At 37.5% G+C, this 21,428-nt stretch overlaps 1 protein-coding gene across 4 annotated transcripts; it reads left to right on the top strand.

The window, feature by feature from the left end:
• Positions 1 to 134: 134 nt before the first annotated feature.
• LOC139963434 (transcription initiation factor IIB-like) lies at positions 135 to 15,046 on the top strand. 4 transcript variants are annotated; one of them, XR_011791581.1, is made up of 11 exons: positions 135 to 320; positions 2,431 to 2,513; positions 3,308 to 3,421; positions 4,550 to 4,736; positions 6,325 to 6,411; positions 7,312 to 7,441; positions 7,643 to 7,752; positions 9,174 to 9,268; positions 11,621 to 11,697; positions 12,894 to 13,879; positions 14,018 to 15,046. XR_011791581.1 is itself a non-coding variant. In XM_071964191.1 (10 exons), exons 2-10 carry the CDS (start codon positions 2,473 to 2,475, stop codon positions 13,025 to 13,027), a joined length of 975 nt encoding a protein of 324 aa, XP_071820292.1. In that variant the 5' UTR covers positions 135 to 320; positions 2,431 to 2,472; the 3' UTR covers positions 13,028 to 15,046. The 4 variants fall into 4 exon arrangements, 2 of the variants coding, with proteins under 2 accessions (XP_071820292.1, XP_071820293.1); XR_011791580.1 differs by having other exon boundaries at positions 12,894 to 13,705; positions 13,839 to 15,046; XM_071964191.1 differs by having other exon boundaries at positions 12,894 to 15,046.
• The last annotated feature ends 6,382 nt before the right edge of the window (positions 15,047 to 21,428 follow it).

The following is a 21,428-nucleotide window of genomic DNA, read 5'->3' on the forward strand; positions in this document are numbered from 1 at the left end:
ATCGAATAAGTAACATGTGTACTACAGTTACATATTCGCGAATGTCGAACGAGGAACGCGGAATAAGTAATCTAACTTCACACCGGTGAACAAGAACGACCCATCCGAAATTCTCTGACCACAATTCAATGACTTAATCAACTAGTCTTTGCTTAGTCTGCATCTGATCTGGAACGTGTGGCCGGATCTTTATATTTTGCTGAGTCTCATCGGGAAATTCCAATTTGTATTTCGTGCCTCTTTCAGTCTTTGTACATGTCATACATCCGAAAGTACAACGTCAGTGGAAAAACCCAACATATGTATTTCTGGGAAGAAATGTAAGTGGAAAGAAACGTTGATGTAATAACGTCTAAAGTAAAGTGTAACTGATAGTGATATGGTGTTTGGCCAAACTTTACTTTTGCTATTGAAAATATATAGCCTAGGCATTAGCCTAGGCTAGTTTGCCTTGCAAAGGTTATAGCATGGTGTGCTCATAATTGACGCACTTAAGGATTTGATCAACGATGTCTATCAAGGAAAAATCCAAATCACTCAACTGTATGTGTTTTTCATCTGTGTAGTTCCTCAGAAATGTTATGATCTCAAAATTTGACCACAAAATGTCTGCCGTGTCAAGTTCTTTCATACCCCTAAATTGATTGACACATTAGTCGATAAGCTAACTGTAGTGTAGGCCTTAGTATACATCCATTGACTTAAGATGCTGTTTGCAATGCTCTGAGCCTCTAAGCTCGGACAGATCAGGTCCCAGAGAGTACAGTAATGTTATCATATTGAGGTAATGTTGGTTATTTTTAGGATGTAAGATTTCCAAATGGCCAAGAAACGTGCAAAACTGGGGGGAGGGTGTTAAAAGCTTAAAAAATACCACAATTTGGTCAGCAAATAGCTGAAATGGTATCAAACTCCATGAAATATGTAATTCTGCTTGACTACAAAAAGTTTATGTGGCCTGCTGTATCGTTGCTAGTAATAATTGAAGGTGCGTCAATTACGGGGGTGCGTCAATTATGAAGCCTTTAGGCTTTACTATACATGTATACGTTGTTAGGTCCTACTACCAGCTCAGTATTACAAACTACAATTCAACTAGCCAGACTTACATGGAATTCCTTTCACCATCAACTTTATAGTTGTTTATTCCTTTTTAAGCAGAATTTAATCTTTTCTTGATTAAATAAGTGGATATCATATATAGGGCTAGCCCCGTTCCAGTGCCATTCCAGATCCTTGGCTAAGCCCACATTGATGAGCTCTTCATAGGAAATTTGAGCTCTTCATATGAATTTACTTTGTGTACCCTTTGTTGATCGAGCACGTCCCCACATTTACCCCCACCTCTTCAGAAATCTTTGATCCGCCATTGATTTAGTGGGCCTCCCTTTTCAGAAATCCTGAATCCGCCACTGATAACATGGAAAAAGAACATAAAGGGGCCATGACATACTGTAGGTTGTGACATTTTCCTGTTAAATCATGGATGTAAAAAGTTCATGTCAGACTTTAAGTTTGTTAGAGATCGAATAGATATCGCTTGCAAAACGACTCTCTGATTTTCACTGCAACAAGTACACCCCCACACCCCAAGCCCTGTGTGTACACCCCTGTACAGCAAGTAATCACTAAAGTATGCATCACAGGCCGGTACATTATATAAATATTTAGACCCCTAAAGTATAGTAGGTTTTGATTGGGTATAATTTTAGCCCATAGGCCGCTAAAACATAGGATTGGCGAAAATTTTAGGAATGGATTTTACATAGGATTGTATGGGTGAAACTTTCTTTGATTTGCTAGGGAAGAAATGGTACACTGCCTTCAAATGTGACGGTTCGCTGGATAGACTGAGCGAATTGTAGTTAAGACAAGATTGAGGAATAATATACAGTCATGTTGATTGAATAGTTGTAACTGTAAGTAACTAGTAAGAGTCAATATACTGTCTTCAAATATATAATAGTTGGTTGAATAAATCAAATTAATTTTGGTTGATTGTTTATTAAAAAGACCGATTCTGATTGTTGATTTAAATGACGAAATATACAGTGCATATAGGCCTACAGTGCACCCACAATAATGATGTGCTCTTCCCGCCATCGGAGTAACATGGGAAAGAATGGCACTTTTTCGATGGCGGATAGAGCACATTTGCTAATGGCGGAATGTACTGATGGCAGTTTGACACGGCCCCCAGCTAGGCCTATCACTATTATAGTAGTTTCTTTGTTGAAAAACAGCATCTCACTTCTCAGAGTCAGAGTCGTACCCATGTATTAGTATAATATGACATCACATCAACAAAATGCAATCCCCAGGAGTACTACAAATGTTGTCATTTTGTATATATTGAAATAAGACAGCCTTTACTGAAAGAAAAAAAGAAAAAAGATTGTAATTTGTATCACTTGTGTATTTCTTTCATAGAACTTTCTAGTTTGGTGACAGCAATTGCTGCACAGCCTGAGGATGTCATCGCCCGGGGCTGGTCCAAGTAAGGCCAGAAATAGGTGAGTAGTACTCTTCTGCTAAAGTACTTTACTATATACTTTTGAAGCAGAAAAAAAGGTTTCCATCATGATGTATGTAAGTATTCTTAGGCCAGTTGTTTATAAAAAAGCTATAGCTGCTTCAAAGTCCCCTTTGGCGAGGCTGAATATCAATACAGTATCAAGCAGTACTTAGCGATTATGTCTGTAGACCAGCAGTGCCTAAAATATTGCCATTTACAAGTGTAAACTACAGAGTACAAAAGACTGCAGTTGGCACTACAGAAGCAATCTGCTTTTGATGTAATGCCTAAATTGGTTTAATTTTGTTTGCTTAAATGCTTATTCATTTTGTACTTTTAAAAGAGATCAGTATACCTCAAAGCTCAAATGAAGAAATGGATCATGCCTCTCTCTCTCTCATAATTAAATATTAAGAGTGGGTTACTGTTAACTTTTGGGTTGGTCGTATTGCTTGTACAGTATGTAGAATCTAACACAGTCGTTGTGCCGAACGTATGAATGTGCTTCTTTTGGACATATTGAATGTAGTTGTACATCGCTACGCTATCACCAGTGTACAGATGTACTGTATTTCTTACAGCATTATTTGAAAACGATCATCATCATTTGTACAGTAACGAACTATATATTGATGTGGACTATTAGGGAAGAGGAAATATCACCTGTAGTTTGAACACTATGGGCAGGACCTTTTTTACAGATTTTAGACAATTTAAAAAGAGAAACACATTGAAAAGTGCGTTAGTTTTGTTATTTACTAATTGTTGTTGTTGTTTACAATTTGTGTACAGGCCTGTTTACCTGCAGAAAGTCAGTTGTCCCCAGCATCCTAATGCGAACCTCATAGAGGACTGCCATGCTGGTGATATGATATGCCCGGAATGTGGACTGGTTGTTGCTGACAGGTAAGTCTGCAATTTGGAAATGTGTGGTTCATTAATGTGATGGTTTTTTTATATTTTTTATATTACCCATTCTACTGAACTTTATAAGCAGAGCCCTGTATTTATTTCGGTGTACAGTATACAAATACCGCTTACCTTTGGGTAAATTATTCAAACATTTAAGAGCTTTATTAGGACCAAGTTGAAACTACTTTCTCCCTTACTTTTCTTTGACAAGAACCTCAAATTTCAGCTTAGGCTAGGATAAAGCACTGGCACCAGTGTTTCTTTTACTATAGTAAGAGGCCTATACAGCGGTAGTATATAGACTACTGAACATGTGGTCAGAATGGTGAAAGTACGTGGAAAATCCCCACCCCCCCACCTCTCAAAGTGAAACACAAATGCTTTACTATTTCTGAATACAATTGTCATATAATCAATGCATGAACATGGAAAATAATATTTACAATCCTTTACATGGCATAATATTGCATTACATGGGTGTCTTATAGAGGAAAATTACTTAATTGATGAAAATTTGATTATTCAAACTTTTCAATTATCCAAACTACCTTCGGTTCCCAACCAGTTTGGATAATAAGTGTTTAAGAGTTTTACTGTACCCTCCATATCGGAAAACCATGTAACAATGCAAAGAACTTCAAATAATGCATAATGCAAGTTTGAGAAATTCTTGTTTGCTCTTTCCATATACAGTATATATATATATGATAAAAACTAACTTTTAAAGAACCAGTGTCTGGTTGTCCAATCTTTTAATACCATATGGACTGGTTATTTCCATAGAAATACCCTGATTGGTGTCTCCCCTTTGGTTTGAATCACATAATTTTGAAAGTTGAGCAGCTGTTATGCACGTTTACAGCTCCATACACAGTATCTCTAGTGGTAACTCACGTGTGCTTTGGTTGTCTGTTTTCTGGTGCTACCAAACATCACACTGTAGACAATATGCTTGGTTTAAACGATACTGGCACTAAGTACACAAACATTGTCTTCATTGATTCCTGTATGTTGTCACAGGAAAAATGTCATAAGATGGGACGACAAGACTTGGGAGTATGAAGTTACCCAATGGTCAAGAAATGACAGTCTATGATTATAATTTCCGATCTCCTATCGCAGGGTCATTGATGTAGGCTCCGAGTGGCGTACCTTCAGCAACGATAAATCTCTGACCGATCCATCTCGTGTGGGGGCAGCAGAGAACAGTCTCCTTAGCGGCAGCGACCTCACCACCCTGATCGGCAAACCGTCCGGCCTAGCCGGTTTCAACGAAGACGGTACTCTGAAGTACAGCAGTAAACGACAGGTGAGTTTGGGATTGAAACCAAACCAGGAATTTTGCTCTTAATGGGGGAATAATTGATCCTGTATGGCATCCCAGAATGCTTTTGCAAACATTGGCAAATTGCTATTCGATTGCAAAGAAAAAACCTGTAGTGTTTTGTTACGAGATAAAAGTTCAGGGCCTAAACAAAATTATTCCCTCGTTTGGTAATGTTTTTGATTCTGGATTTGTTTGGTAAAGTTAAAAGTTGAAAGTTTACAGTCTTGTTCAAGGCCAAGGCCTTCTCACACAAATTTACAACTTAACCCCTGGTCATTGGTAACTTGTCACACCCACACACCAAAGTGTGCACAATTCAAACAATCTCTCCTGGGGCACCACGGTGCACCACATCCACGTGTCCCTCGGGGGACTTCCCATAGGGTGCAGCCACAAACCGGCGCACGCATATCTACAAGCTACCTCAGCAAGTCCCCAAATATACAGTACACCTGGGTGAAGAGAGGCAATGGAGATATAGTGCCTTGCCCAAGGACACAATGCAATGCTCTGGCCAGGACTCGAACCTTAGATCCCTTAGATCACAAGTCAACTGCCTTAACCATTTGACCACAATGCCCCTGTACTCATATGACTTATATGGTACTCTGTGGCAAGGAGCTAGAGCGAGCTTCTTTTTTCTTAAACTATCCTGTTTTTCAGATTATTTTACCTAAACAATCTGCTTACTGTCAAGAGTACTCCTGGTAAGGCTATGCTGACGATGATATTGGACTCATCTGTCCGGTCCTGAATGTTAATTTAATCCATTATTTTCAATTTTCTTGACCGACTCAACCAAAACATGTTCTTTCAATTTCACACCAACAAACAGAAGCACCCTTACATGACATGCTAAAGCCTCTTGTTTGGGACATATTTGTAATGCATTCTAGACATGTCGTTGCGATGTTATAATTTAAGTCTTTCACGTTCCGATTGAGCTATTTGTTGCCTCTGAGTAGCTGGTATTGTGGTCTGTGTGCTAGACTAAGTAGTCCAGTCACTTTGACTGATGATCTTCTGCTCAGATGCTTAGAGTGGTACAGATGTACATACAAGACTGCTAACAGTGGCTGTGTTATGTTCTACAAAAATGTCCAAATTTATTTAGAACCCGCCATCATCCTTTAAGTGTTTCTTGTAAATATATTTTAAAAGTCAGCTTTGGAGTTTTGTGGTTAAGGCATTGAAGACTTGCCCCAAACCGTGTGCGGCCATCTGAAAAAGTTAACTTTCTGTTGCTTGCAAGTGAAGTTTTTTTTGTGTCGCTACAAAATGCAGACAGTAATGAAACGTGATACCTTGTTATCTTTAGCTGGACCTGAGATGTCCATCGCTGTATCGTTTGTATACTGTGCTGTGTGTATTGACCGCAGCTGTATGTACTGACTGTACACTAGTGTCTAATTACCGACGGTAGCAAGCTGTGTGTGTGTATTTCCTGGGATCGATGGTGGTGTCTAACACTTCTGTTACTCCTCATTCGAAACTAGGTCAGATTGCCGGCATTAGACGTTTCTTTTTGCGCGAGTCTTCACACCCTTTAATATCATCTTTGCTTCCACAGGTCAGCACTAAGGACAGAGTTCTTCTCAACGCCTTCAGAGAAATCGCTAACATGGCTGATAGAATCAACTTACCAAAGACACTGATTGTAAGTCATTTAAAGTCACTCTTTTTTTCTCAATGAAAACTGGAACAATGTCATGAAAGATAATTTAAAAAGCAGTGGTCATGTTTTTGGGATAATTTCCACAATCTTCCGGTGTCTGACATGATGCTTGTTAAACGGCACAGTGTCCTTGAAACGGTAATCCATCAATGTTTAAGTTGGGCATTGGAAGGGAGTACAGTCAGTTGCAATTGTTTAAAACAGGTGAATATTTGGCTTGAGCTGATTCTAGTTTGATGGAGATAGCTATTGTCGGAATTTCGGAAATGAAATTATTTAGAAGCAAAAGGAGATTCCACATGGTTATGAAATCAACAAATTAAAAAAAATATAAACCTTGGATGGTCATCTGCGACAATGTAATTGTGAATTTACAATCTACTTTACAATAAATAATACGTGAAGTTTTCTGAGCATATTTTCAAATACCCCAGGATTTCTCTTAATTTTATCCCATCAAAGTAACTGCCGTTCAACCTTCAACTTTCGATTGTGCAAACTTTGAAAGATATTTGAACGATCGATGGTTGAGTTGTAAAACGTCGAATCAGAGTTCAGAACATTCTCAGTGGCGCTAAATTTTTGAATACGCTCATTAATGTTCACGAATTACGTCAGTTGTATCTAAGTAAATTTTTGTTTTTCCCATGTTGACAACTATGTAGTATATGAACTCTTGTAATGTAAGGGATCAATGCTATATAAATTCAGGGCCAGATCTTCCGTTAAGGAGAGATAGGTTTAAAGCTTGTCCCTGTGATGGTTTCATTCATGGGTTTAAATCTGTGAAGTGACATTTGGATTGACAGAATTTTATTGATCATTTAGTAAATAAGGAAGTTCTTTTCATTTTATTTATTTTTATTTTTTCCATCTGGACAGGATCGGACAAATGCTCTCTTCAAGAAGGTAAATGACCAGAAGAATTTGAGGGGACGAAGCTACAATGCTATCGCCGCAGCGTGCTTATACATTGCTTGCAGACAGGAGGGAGTACCGCGAACCTTCAAAGGTTGGTCGTAAATTCCTCCTCCATTTGATCATCTTTGCTCGCAGAAAAGTCCCAGAGTTATGAATATGTCATAGAACTGAGGTGATAGTAAACATTAACATCAATAATTGACTGATAGGCCATTTCTTTACTTCTATGTGTCTTGTGATTATTTTGCCGAATGTATGATCATCTTTATATCCTTTTTTTGACATTACCCAGAAATCTGTGCTGTTTGCAGTGTCAGCAAGAAGGAGATTGGTCGTTGCTTTAAGCTGATATTGAGGGCGCTAGAGACCAACGTGGAACTGATCAAGACCGGAGATTTTATGGTTAGCTTTGGCAAAAATTTTCTCCTAATTTTGGATCCGCTGTTATTTTGACATGAGAGAAAAGCAGAAAATTTCTCAACGTTTGAATGGAAAAAAAAGTTGCTACAAATCTACAGCAGTATTTTCCATTCTTGCGATGATGAAAAAGGTAGGATGGGATCATAGTGTTATGAATGGAAATCATAGTTGTTATATCAATGAAGAAGTTTGTAAGACTAAAATCCATAGGACTGTGCTGCTTTAGCACACCTGTCTTGTAGGACCAGTACACATCAGTATGGTGGCCGAGAGCTGAAGAAACCATACAGGCAGCTCCCCGTACAGAACTAAGAGCGAAGGATAAAGAATGCAATGATAACAAGGGAGTAGAAAAGAATGAAGGCGAAAAAACAAAAGAAAACATGAAAAGGATAATAGGATGAGTATGAGATGAGTATGCGACGGGTCTATGAGTATACGAGTATGCGATGAGTATGCGATAATGTGATGAGTATGGGATGAGTATACTACAATGTGATGAGTATGGGATGAGTATAGTATTATGGGATGAGTATACTATAATGTGATGAGTATGTGAGGAGTATATGAGTATGGGATGAGTATAGTATAATGTGATGAGTATGGGATGAGTATACTATAATAGGATGACTATGGGATGAGTATGCTATAATGTGATGAGTATGTGATGGGTATACGAGTATGGGATGAGTATAGTATAATGTGATGAGTATGGGATGAGTATACTATAATGTGATGAGTATGTGAGGAGTATACGAGTATGGGATGAGTATAGTATAATGTGCTCAGTATGGGATGAGAATGGGATGAGTATGCTATAATGTGATGAGTATGTGATGAGTACGCTATAATGTGATGAATATGGGAGGAGTATACGAGTATGTGTTGAGTTTAAAATGAGTGTGCGATAAGTATACAGTGAGTATGTGATGAGTGTGTGATTAGTATACAATGAGTATGGGATGAGTATGCTATAATGTGATGAGTATTGGATGAGTATGCTATTATGTGATGAGTATGGGATGAGTATGCTATTATGTGATGAGTATGCTATTATGTGATGAGTATGCGAAGAGTGTCTGATGAGTGTGTGATGAGTGTGTGTGATTAGTATACAATGAGTATGAGATGAGTATGCTATAATGTGATGAGTGTATGGGGGGGGGGGCTTAGACAAAATGGGATCAAGACTAGTGTGTATTTTAACACAGTGAACACCTTATTTACACAGATCCAGCACAGTCGCATTTTATTTTTTCTCTCTCTCTTTTTCACAAATTCATCTTTCACAAATTCATCATCTTTTTCACAAATTCATCATTCATTGTTTCCTAATTGTGCCTTATTTCTGGCCGATGTTTTCACAATTATTTTTTTCCCCGTCTCTTCTTTACACTTTCCAGTCGAGATTCTGTACAAACCTCAGTCTACCTCCCCCTGTCAAGAAAGCGGCCACCCATATAGCCAAGAAGGCCGTGGATATGGATCTCGTGTCTGGGTACGCACCAACTTTTTCAACAATTTTCAATCTGTCGTTGTTATCTCCAAGTAGTCCACATTCTTTAATATCCATAGAAATTCTACTACAGGCTTGTATATTTTTCTACGACAGCTTACGTTTATGTTATGATTGGTATCAAAATTTAATCCTCCTACCCACCCCACCAGAGAATTTCATCTCCTCAAGAACTGTACAAATGCAGTTTTAACCAAATCTAGTCACCCAGAAGAAGTGCATTTAGACAATATTATTGTTTGTATTATTATATATTTATTATATATTATATCATTATATACTATGATATATTATATTATTACAATATTATTATTTAGACAGTATTATTATTGAGAGCAATCGCAATATCAGCCCAGTGTGTTATATGCGAATTAGACAAAGCCCAATAGTAATTAAGTAATGAGGCTGTCAGACTTATTTTTGGCGTGGATTCCTTTTATTGTCAAAAGAATTTTCTTGAATATCCGAGCGACAGATATATTGTATGTTGAAATTGGCACTAATTGGCGTAAGCTTTCATCATGTTGTCCGTTTCGCTTTGGTCTTTGGGAATTGTCAGAACATTTAAATTAGCTTGGCTTGAAACTTAACACTTGACAAAACTTAAATCGAGTCTCAGGGAATTATTTGGAGCCCAATTTTGTATGGCAGTTTGTGTAAAGGGTTCTTAATAGCGTTGTGCGGTAGTCGGATTTCACACAACCGGTAGTGTTGCAACATGAATCCCGGTATCGTAACTACAACCGGTATTTTCTTCAACTTTCATCTACGGTTCAAAGCACTTAGTTACGAGACTGTCAATGTCATACATTCAATATGCATAGCCTAGGCTATGTACATACTCTTACACGCACGTTCATAAAAAAAATTAAAAAAAATAACACGCTATATTAGGGCCTTTGTTTTTTTAACATACACTTCCAAAAAGAAAAGCACAAACCTTGGAAAAAAGCAACCCACACCATCCTTCATTCATACTCGACGTAGGATATTAGATTAACACGTTCGCACTGTGGATTTAACTTGTAATCCGTACACAAACATAAATTGGGAGTTCCCCACTAATCCATGATATTGGAATAGGGCAACCCCTTCAAGTTCAAAAGTTCACAATGAAAAGTTTTTAACTATCAACAAGTCACCACGTGTTTGGAACTTCAGACAATAAGAATGTTACATAGGGGCTACGTAAATACGGGATTATAAACTACATACATAAAAATAGTACAGATTTATTTATATCGTTAATCGGCTTTTGTTTACTCCAGAAAATATACTTTCAATACGTACAATATCAATCTTTCGTACAAAAGATCTTAAAAATTAAAAAAGTAGCGAAAGATAAATATAAATGACATCGTGGAACCCCCCGCATTAATAAACGAATCAATTTCATTACATCATCAAATCTCAAGTACTGAACTGTTGTGTGTACCTGTACCGTACCCTAGGCTATAATAATAATATACAGTCCCGTGCGAAGATGGATTTAAACTGGATATACTCCCTGCGGTTTTGGCTCAAATTGATTAAATCGTTATAATTATTATAACAAAATGAGGTGAAATGCATAAGAGTAAGATTTTGTACATGGGAACCTTGACAATCATCGTTTGAAGGAAGAATAAATAACGAAAATTTCAGAATAACTTTGAGGTCCCGTAACATGCTGAGCGCAAGTAACGTTCGATATTTGGTGTAGCCTAGGTGCAAATTACTACGTGAAAAGATGATTCGTTAATACATAGGTCTAGGCCAGTACGTAAATTGGTCAGATATTATTCAAACTAAGAACACAGAAACCAGAAAAAATCGTGTTTTGTTTCTTTATTTCAAATAGTAACACGTAGATATTTTTATTATGTCCGGGATTCCCGGGAATGAAAACGAAACGAATGTAAAAACCGGTTGTTTTCCCACTACCGGTAGTATTTACACATTGCTTTGTGATCGGGATTAGTCAATACCGGGATCGGGATACCAGGATTCACTTGACTACCGGGATCCCGCACAACCCTAGTTCTTAATATTGTTTCTTATAAAATACTGTGTATTCCTGGGTTCAAAAAAATAAAAAAACAACTTTGCTATACATCTCTGGACATCTTGTTTATCAATTAGACCATATTTTCAGAGTAATTTTGGGATGCGATGCCCCGGATAAATGATTCCCCAGGTTTGGATATTTCCCATGCAAGCCTTGAATTTGTTTTCCCTGCCGGGAATGTTATTCTTGGCTAGTACCGACTACAGTAATTTAACATAGGTATTCATCCATCATGTACCGACTACAGTAATTTAACCTAGGTATTCATACCGCCCTCTATTTTTCAGACGAAGTCCCATATCTGTAGCGGCTGCCGCTATCTACATGGCATCACAGGCCTCGGATCAGAAGAGAAGCCAGAAAGGTAAGGCTTGTCTTTCCATTCTCTGACATCCACCTCCTTAAATTATTGTCACTTTTATACTAACCTCGCCGCATCGTTGGCCATAGGTGTGTTTGCTAAACTTATGTTTAAGGGTTGGTGTGGCGTCTCAATGGCTGGAAGCACATTGAGATAGGGCTGTTAAGCCCTCATCTGAGATTAAAGGTCATGGTGTATGTCGGTCTTCATTTCCAGCACATTTATTTATGTGTATTGTTTTGTAACGTTTCAAGGTGGATTTCCATTCTTTGGAGATCAATATCCCTTAAGGGATTAACCAACTGCGAGATTATTTGGCATTATGTAAGCCATTATTCAGTTGGCAAAATTGGTTTGATTAAAAACTTTAATTTCGACAATTGTTCTCAGTATCAAATACTGACTGACTGTTATTATTTAATTAGCTATTAAAGTTTCTTTAATGAAAGAGGGAAAGATAAGATGTGAATGTTACTTAAAGTTTATGCATCCATGGAGGAGCCTCGGAAGTGACTGTGAAAGTATTTAGGAACATTCTCCGTCCTTAGGTGGAAACTACTCACAAGGAATATTATGGTGTTTATAATCTCTCCGAAATTTGTATATTTCTTCTAGGTGTAGTTTCACTCTTTGTTATATGCTTCTTTGCAATGCAATTGTTTTAACTTACAAATTTGAAAAACCGAAGCAGCGACTTAACATTTCTATTTATAATAATAAGGAAGGCAGTGGATTTAGATCTCCAGTATTAGACAAAAGTTTCAAAAACTTGTTCGATGAAGTAGAGCACTTATTTTTTTTAATTCTCGATGTCGCTGGTGTCTGAAATTGCATTCTGGCCAATAACGTCTTTGCTCTTTCCAACCCCCCCCCCCCCCAATAAAGTGGAAAAAGCTAAATAGAAATGGAAATTAGTTAGGACAGCATAGCAAAAGTAGTAGTATTAAATTTGCAGTTGGGACTTCACATCACATTCCGCTAAAATATTTTACCACAACATTAAACCATCCCCCTCCTCCCGAAATACAAAAATTGAAAGAAACTAAAATTCTATGTGTGACATTTCTTTGCACTTCCTCCTTTCCCTTGCCGAAACTACCACTTGTTGTTATTTGCTCTTCTCCCTTTGTTCATATAAAGTACGATAAAACGAATAAAACGAAACCAAACGTGATCTTTTCCAAACCTTCTCTGTCTAGAAATCGGTGACATAGCCGGAGTAGCTGACGTAACCATTCGCCAATCCTATAAGCTGATCTACCCGCGGGCCAACGAGCTCTTTCCGGCCGACTTCAAGTTTCAAACAAGGGTCGAGGATCTTCCCCCTCCATAAATCTGCGGCCGGATTTTCGTTGCCTGCGACAAAGGGGGGGAGCCTTTACTCTCCTTTGGGTATCGTTTTCTGTCCGTGTGGCCGACACGATTCGATAGCCTACCCGGAAAACCGGACACGTTTGGTTTATCGTTCCACGGTTTCAGACTGTTTATGTTTTATTAAACCGTCGATGAGACCGAGTGACTAAGGTATTTTGACGGTGACATGTCGTCGTTCGTCACAGGAAAAAACGACAAAACGAGTTTTGGGTCGGCATAAGATTCACATGAAGGGCAGAAAAAAGATGGAACCATTTGTGTGATTGATTTTTAACCTGTAGAAGAATTTTTTTGGGATACAAATATTCTGCAGCTTGGCGAGATTGATCAGTTGGAAAAATCAAGCGATCGTCTCGAATCATCTCAATCACGTCGTCGGAGCAGAAAGATGACCAGATCTTTGTCACGATTCTAAATGTGGACGTTATGTAAGAGGAGCAGTATAAACTTAGCAGACAGCTTGGAAGAGTTTAAGCCTTGGGTCATACATTTAACAACTACTGATCTCCCGTTTAAGCTATCGGAGACAGAATGATGGTGGAACGCTCTGCCAAGCTTCACAAGAGACTTCTCAGAAAGAGGTTAACAGGAACTAGCTTTTAAAGAGTCTTATTATTTGGTCAAACGTTCTAGGAGTGTTTATAAACATTAAAGACAAGTAGGATGGTGGGACCAGGTAATACTCTGCCAAGCTTCACAAGAGACTTCTCATAAAGAGGTTAACAGGAACTAGCTTTTAAAGAGTCTTATTTGGTCGAACATTCTAGGAGTATTTATAAACATTAAAGACAAGTAGGATGGTGGGACCCAGGTAATGCTCTGCCAAGCTTCACAAGAGACTTCTCATAAAGAGGTTAACAGGAACTAGCTTTTAAAGAGTCTTATTATTTGGTCAAACATTCTAGGAGTATTTATAAACATTAAAAGACAAAAAGTATGGTGGACCCAGGTAATGCTTTGCCAAGCTTCACAAGAGACTTCTCAGAAGGAGATTATCTGAACTACCTTTTTAAGAGTCTTATTTTTTTTGCTTTTTCATTTTGGTCAAACATTCTTGGAAATATTTATAAACATTAAAAACGGAAGTATAGTGGGACCAGAGAAGTAGGAGATCACAAGAAAAAATGATTAATAAGCTGATGTATCAGGAGTTCAGTTGCTCTTTGCCAGATATCAGGATAATATTTCTGATTCTGGCAGTTCGTCAGGTTCACAGCGCTCATAATTTCTCAGTCTCCATGGAAAGACGTTGACAACCAGTATTAAGAGTATATTGTCCTCAGGATTTCAAAAGAGCTATTGCGCAAGAGCTATTGCGCAAGAAACATAGAAGGAAATTTATCTACATGGGATTAGCCGAATTGCTTGTAACTCCACGGCGGGTGGCTATCAAAAGTTACAGAATGCAGCTCATTTTGGATTTTTAAAAAAAATAATTTGCAGACATGAGTTTTTGCCGTGATTTGTGATTTCTTTTCTACCTCGGGGACAAAAACTATTATCCTAACAGACTGCAGCATACGCAAACTGGAGCCTATACCGCAATTTTTGCAAAATTCTGTGATTTTCTTTTTAACCCAGTCTCGTCCCTGAATTTGGATGACCACTTTAGATGGGGAAAACTGTTGGGTTTCTCCTAAATGAAACCCCAACTTTTAGCTAAACCCACAATCTCCCAGGTGCTAGGGATCATTCCATTCTATTATACCTCTGCCCCCCCTTAACTATAACACTGCTTTCACCTGTAGCAACCTTGTATTGGAGTCAACAAATGTTTTGGTTTTTCCAGGTACTGTAAAAGCCTGGACGTGGACATGCCCAGAGCAGGGGTGTTCTTTCAAAAGAATTTTGAAAGAAAACCACTTCAGGTTTTTTTTTTTTAACTAAAGTGTAGTTTGTTACTACATAGGCTGTACTTAATGTATTTTCCTGCTTGTGCAATTGCGAAGTACAATAAATAAGTTCTGTAAAAGTGTTTCAGCATGTGGTCTTCTCTGTATGTGTTTATGCCATCCTGCTCTGTACCTGTATATATATGCAAAATGTAAACCCAAACACTGAATTAAAATAAAAGAAAATTGCAGTTAGTGTCAAGAATGTGTCCAGTGTTGTGAAAATAAAAACAGTCGTGGAAAATGGATCTGGTTAAGTCATGATTGTGATATAAATAGAAACCTTGATATAAACTCGATAGAAAAGTGCAGTGACGGACTGGCCACACAGGCATTTGGGCATTGAATGCCCGGTGGGCCAGTGAGCTGGGTAGCCTGGTAAAAATTAGCCCATTTTCGCAGTAGTTAACAGAATACAGATGGGCTGTGTAAATATATATTTTTAAATGCTTGAAAAACTACATAAAATCCAGTCTAACTCATATATTTTTGTTTACGTTTTTAACTTTTCTCAGTTTAAAGTATCGCTTCTGGAAAATTATTTTTGGGTATATTTTAAAGGATAATTGTAACCTACAAAATTAAGAAATATAGCACCATTTTGCATCTAAGTTTAAAGTTTAAGGGGAGGGGGACATCCCCCTTAAACCCCTTCCCCAGGACGGCGATCACTTTATAAGTAACATATCAATGAAAAATGGGCCGGTCTAGTTGAAAAATGCCCGGGCTGGTTTTAAGACCCAGTCCGCCCCTGGAAAAGTGGTATCCAACCACATTAACTTGTATCTTAAATATCAGGAACATGGACAAACACAGGAGGTACTGTAAGGTAGTACAGATAAAATGGAACTGGTCTATGATGAAGTACAGATATTAGAAACGTGATTTGTCCTGTGGTATAATAGAAATATCAAAGATATGTCTCCACTAATCAAAACCTAATCCCCCCCCCCTTAGCGTAGATGTGATACCATATTTCGTAATGGAATGTTTTTGAATAATTTGCGAATAGTGTCATTAGTGTTTGGCATCGAAAGACACTGTGACGTTACCATGGTGACTGCATAGTACTTTTCCTTACCATGCAAGTTTTGCAATATTTTGTCTACTAACAGAGGAAGGATCTTCTTCCTTGCACCGTAAGGCTGAGTGGATGATACAAACACCCAGAAAATAACAAGAAATGGTCAGAGATGATGTAATCAAATTTCTAGGAAATGAAAACAGAAGATAGCTCAAAATCTGACAGAATTTTGTAGACCTACTGTGGCTGATAAACATCACAAACTACACAGTTACATTGGCATGATTGGCTTACTAACAGCAAGTCAGTAGCTTAAAGGAATTGTCTGGTGGAAGATTTTGATACATTGTCCTTGTAATTATTATTTTTCTCTTTCTAACCATGTAAAAATTGTCCCCATTCGACATTTTCTTCTTGTAGAAATCTGGTTTTCAAATTCACCAGTTCCTCACCAAAAGTACCGTTTGTTCGAACGCTTCAATATGGTGATTGACGTAGTGCTTGCAGATAGGCAAAACAGGCGACTTGAAGTTAGCACTCCCAATTCCGCAGCAAATTAACTCACGTGTAAGCACATTGGATTGCCTCATATATATAACGTACATACTCGCGAACGTATATACTACGATGCTCAGTTGGTGTACTTGTATAGCGTTACACATAGTACACTCACACTCAAACCACAGTTCATTAACTGTTCTTCGAAATCGCTGAAATAAAATTCACGGATCAAATTAACAGTAAAAGGAAACTTGTAAAGTATTCGTTAAACCGAAAGATGAAACTTGGCGGGATCGATGTCATCGCAGAACTGTCCGATTGTAAACGTAAGTGTAGCCTATACACGCGGACATTCTTCGCGCTGGAGCTGGATACCGCGATGTATAAACAACGAAGAGCCTGCTGTTAAAACTTATCTTGTGTTACACAAAGACCACGAAACCACCGATCTACTACATATATTGCGGCTTAAGGAGTTTTTTAAATCATATCTAATTTATAAGAAATTTCACCGGAAATTATTGAAAAAATTGATCGAATCGTTGTCAGAGCAGAATATAGCACTGAGAAGCTTAGGCTTCGCAGAACTGTCCGATTGTCAACGTTTGAGTACAGCCTACATGAGAACATTTTTCGCGTTGGCGCTGGATAGCGCGATGTATAGCCTGAACAACTCAGAGTCTGCTGTTAAAATTTACCTTCTGTTACTCAAAGACCACGGAACCACCGCTCAAGTACATGGCGGCTTAAGGAGTTTTTGAAAACATATCTAATTTTTAAGAAATTTCACCGGAAATTATGGAAGAAATTTATCTGTATACAAACGCTGTTTTTGTTGTGATTACCATATAGTTACTGTGCGGAGGGTGGGTTATGACGCAATCTGCTATGGCAGAGCTGACGTCACGTATTGTACTGTTCAAATCATATTTGAATTGTCTATCCATAACGATTAAAAAATCGTTTCTCCGTCAAACGCAACATTAGCGTTCTCATACTTTGACAACATGTTTGGAAAATTATTTACTATTTTTTAAGGTAACTTCTTTGGGCCACCAGACAATCCTTTTAACAGAACATTAATGATGAAAAATGGCCGTGGGGAAGGGGGGGGGTTGGTTGGTTGGTGGATGCTGAATTTGGTCATGTTGAAGAGTTTGCCGAGATATTGCTAAATTATTCACCTTAATGGTTAATTATAATATTATATAAGAACATCACATAGTAGTATTAGTTGTACATTTATAAAGTGACAATAACAAAATGAGCACATATTGACTTTGTGGGTTGTGACACAAATGTGGAGCGGATTTGTTCTGATCAACAAAGAGGCCAGGACCCCCCAAGTGAGGGGAAGGAGAGTTCTAGGGGACCAATCCTCATCCCCTTCCCCCTCCCAATCCACATGCCTAAGATCTTGTATACACATCAGACATACCCCACCCCTCTGTTGCCTCCCCAAATTTTGAACACAAATACGGAATCATTTTGTTTTAGACAGCAATGTGACAGATTAAGAAGTTTTACTCTATTGTCATAAAGTACTGAATATATTAGTGTTGTTGTGTCACTAACCTGCTATAGGTATTAATCCAGTTGTGTAGTAATTAGGCTAATTTTGAATAGTAATTCCAGTTGTTCCATGATGAACTCACCTAGTAGTGTGTTCATTCACTTTAATGATGTATAAAAGAGTCATTTATCAGAATGGAAAACAATGGAAAAACAGACCTAGCTGGACTGATAGTGGTACTAAATTTTTGTTGTTGATGATAATTGTAACCTTTGCATTCATGATGGCGTATGTGTGCATTTGTGACGCCCAGCTTTCAAACACAATATCTCAATCTCCTATGTGGTGTGTGCAAGTACCACATTGAGTATAAGAAGCCTATTGTATTTGGTGGAGGTCATTTGGGGTCACCGGGGGTCAAATTGTGTAAACCTTGTTAACACGATATCTCAAGAAGGGAAGCATGGGCAGACCTTATATTTGGGCATGTAGAAGTATTAAACACATTGAGTACAAGAAGCCTATTGTATTTGGTGGAGGTCATTTGGGGTCACCAGGGGTCAAATTGTGTAAACCTTGTAAACACGATATCTCAAGAAGGGAAGCATGGGCAGACCTTATATTTGGGTGTGTAGAAGTATTAAACACATCGGAAGTACAGGAAGCCAATTGTTTTTGGTGGAGATCAAAGGTCATTTTGGGTCAACAGGGGTCAAATTGTGATGACCTTGTAAACATGATATCTAGTTGCACCAAGCCTCTATTTTCTTCCCATTTTGACGCAGTTGATTTCTGTTGATATCAATGCAGAGAGGTACAATCACATCTATATAAATGTATTGTAGTATAACTAGTGTTATTCACAGTATGGTAGTGAAGTTACCTGTTTAACCAATTAAAAAGAACACAAAATGTATTAAAGCAAGGTTAGAGAAAACTTCAAATCATTCCCTGTGATATTAAAGTCATAAAGAGTGATGAAGAGAATTGAAACAATTATTCAAAAAGTAAACCCAAATGATCTGCTTTGTTTCCATGTCTTTCATGATTGGTCTTGTTGTTAATTGAACAAAATAGGGTACAGCTGGGCAATGTTTATAAGGATGTCTTCCCTGGGACGACCAGGCCTTGCAATTTAGGTTGTCCAGACAGGAAACTTGGCTGTCCGAAATATTGTTAGCAAAATTAACAATGACCAATTGTGTCACTGCAGGATGTAAATAGATGTAAAAATGGGGTAAATAGCAATTTTTTTCATTTTATGTATCTGGGTCGTCCAAACAGAAATTTGGTCATCTGGGTCTCCCACCAAAACAATTGTTTTGCCCTGGACTGAATCACTTTTCAAATGGTTCTTGGCTCAAGTCTGTGCAGGGAAAAATACAGTTGAATTTAATTCCTAATTTTGGGTTTAGTGGAATCAGAGCAGTGGTGTAGTGTGCAATTTGGAAAGAGGGAAAAAGTGAACCTTAATATAAAACTTTGGATCAATTGCACACAGAAGATGTACCAGAGAAGAAATAGCCAAGGCAGAAATTCAATTCCATATGTCCACCAAATGTTGTCGATAAACCAAACATCTACCGAATAAGACAGATGTTGATCATCTGTATCTATATATCCTCTCTTTGAGATAATTTACAAATCACGACACGGACAAGCAGAAAGTAGACGACGGACAGAAACCATACATTGCCACAAAGATACAGTAGCCGTATATTTTCACCAAGAATCAGCAAACCAAACACATGCATATAAGAATAAAGGTGACGTCATTTAGAAATGTATTTACATTATGATGATGTAGATGAGAGAAGCAACACATATAGGCCATAAAGATTTATCCTTTGAGTAATTTATGCAGTCTCACCCCTCCCCCCATCAACCCCTCCCCCCACACTTTCTCCCGCTCCTCAAATTTTTGGATTAATGAGAAGTCAAATCTATGCGATAGAAATGAGCATACTGTTCATGGTCGAAACCAACAAAATGATTGCTATCCTCCACAACATCACAAAATCTTTTTTTTAATTTTTTATCTTGTGCAGTGGAAGTGTTGGACTCACTTCATGCAATCCAGTGACGCCAATTGAATAAAAAATGTCAAAATTTCTGATTCCACCCTTAACCCAAGCAATACAAATTTCAGATGTTTATATACACCAAGAAAAACCTCAGCAAGAGGGAAAATGTAGTAAATCAAGTTTTAAAATTAAAGAATTCAAAGATATTTCATGTCTTTCAGACTATTATCATGAACTATAAAATCGATACTAAAAAACAGTGTGAGCTACATGCTATAGTGAAAAAAAAAAGGACGCTCTTTAAGAGCAAAGTGAAAAGCTAGTAGACCATTAATAACAAATTTAAAGACAGGTAAAATGTCTTTGAAAGAATTTTATAGAACTGTTGAGTCAAAGCTATTTTTCTTTTCTCTCTCTCCTCTGTCATGATACAGTGATTTCTACCTTTAGCCAACATTAAAACACAACTAAAGGTTTCTTGTTGAAATATGCAAATGACAGGGAAATGTAGTCAAGTTTTTCAAAGCATTCAAAGATACTTTCGGGCAATTTTGATGAAATAAATTGATCATTCTAAAAAACTTATTGCTTAAATATGCAATTACATGGATGGGGTATTCCAGTGGCTGACTTTGAATGTTGCTCAAAATTGCTGGAAAATTTCCTCCATTTTTTATTATATTTTTTTTAGGTCAAACCCACATTCTCAAAGTACTTTGCATGGCAAGGAAAATAAGTGGTTGCTACAAAAAAAAAAAAATATTGCATTCTGACGAAAATTCTAATAAAAACCATTAATATTGACAAGGTATTAAGGAAACAATTCCAAGATCAATGTTAACATAACTTGCCATGAAAATATCACTTTTAATCCTAAGACTACAATGTACTGTGATCTAAGGGGATTCTACAGAAGCTGTGCGTTTAAGTAGATGCAAAAATATACCACAAAAATTTTCTTAATTTCCTTTAAAAGGCATACAAACTATATTTAAGAAATGGAATTGCTTTATTTCAGGGTAGTTACAAAGTACTATTACAAAACACGGGTAAATAACATTGAAATAGAACTGATTTAAGTACTGGCGTCTCTCAAGTACCAAACAAACAGTACTGTAAATATACATACGATACAACTTACGAAAGAGAAGCAGAGAAAGGTCATGTGACAGGTCATGTGACCCTGCAGGTATTTCATTTGTTGCTTAGCAACACAAGTGAGATTTCACTTTGGAAGGATTATTTCATAATCTAGCAATTGTCCTCACTCAATAACCCCTTTCAATATTGAACTATATTGTTTTGTATCTTACATCTGTTGTAAGAAGGAACCAATTTGTTTCGTACAAAAATGCAATGAAAAAAAAAAGCAAAAAATAAAAATATCAATCATTTGTATAGTACAT

Source organism: Apostichopus japonicus, chromosome 22 (genome assembly GCF_037975245.1).
Source record: "Apostichopus japonicus isolate 1M-3 chromosome 22, ASM3797524v1, whole genome shotgun sequence".
Classification (NCBI taxonomy): Eukaryota; Metazoa; Echinodermata; class Holothuroidea; order Aspidochirotida; family Stichopodidae; genus Apostichopus; species Apostichopus japonicus.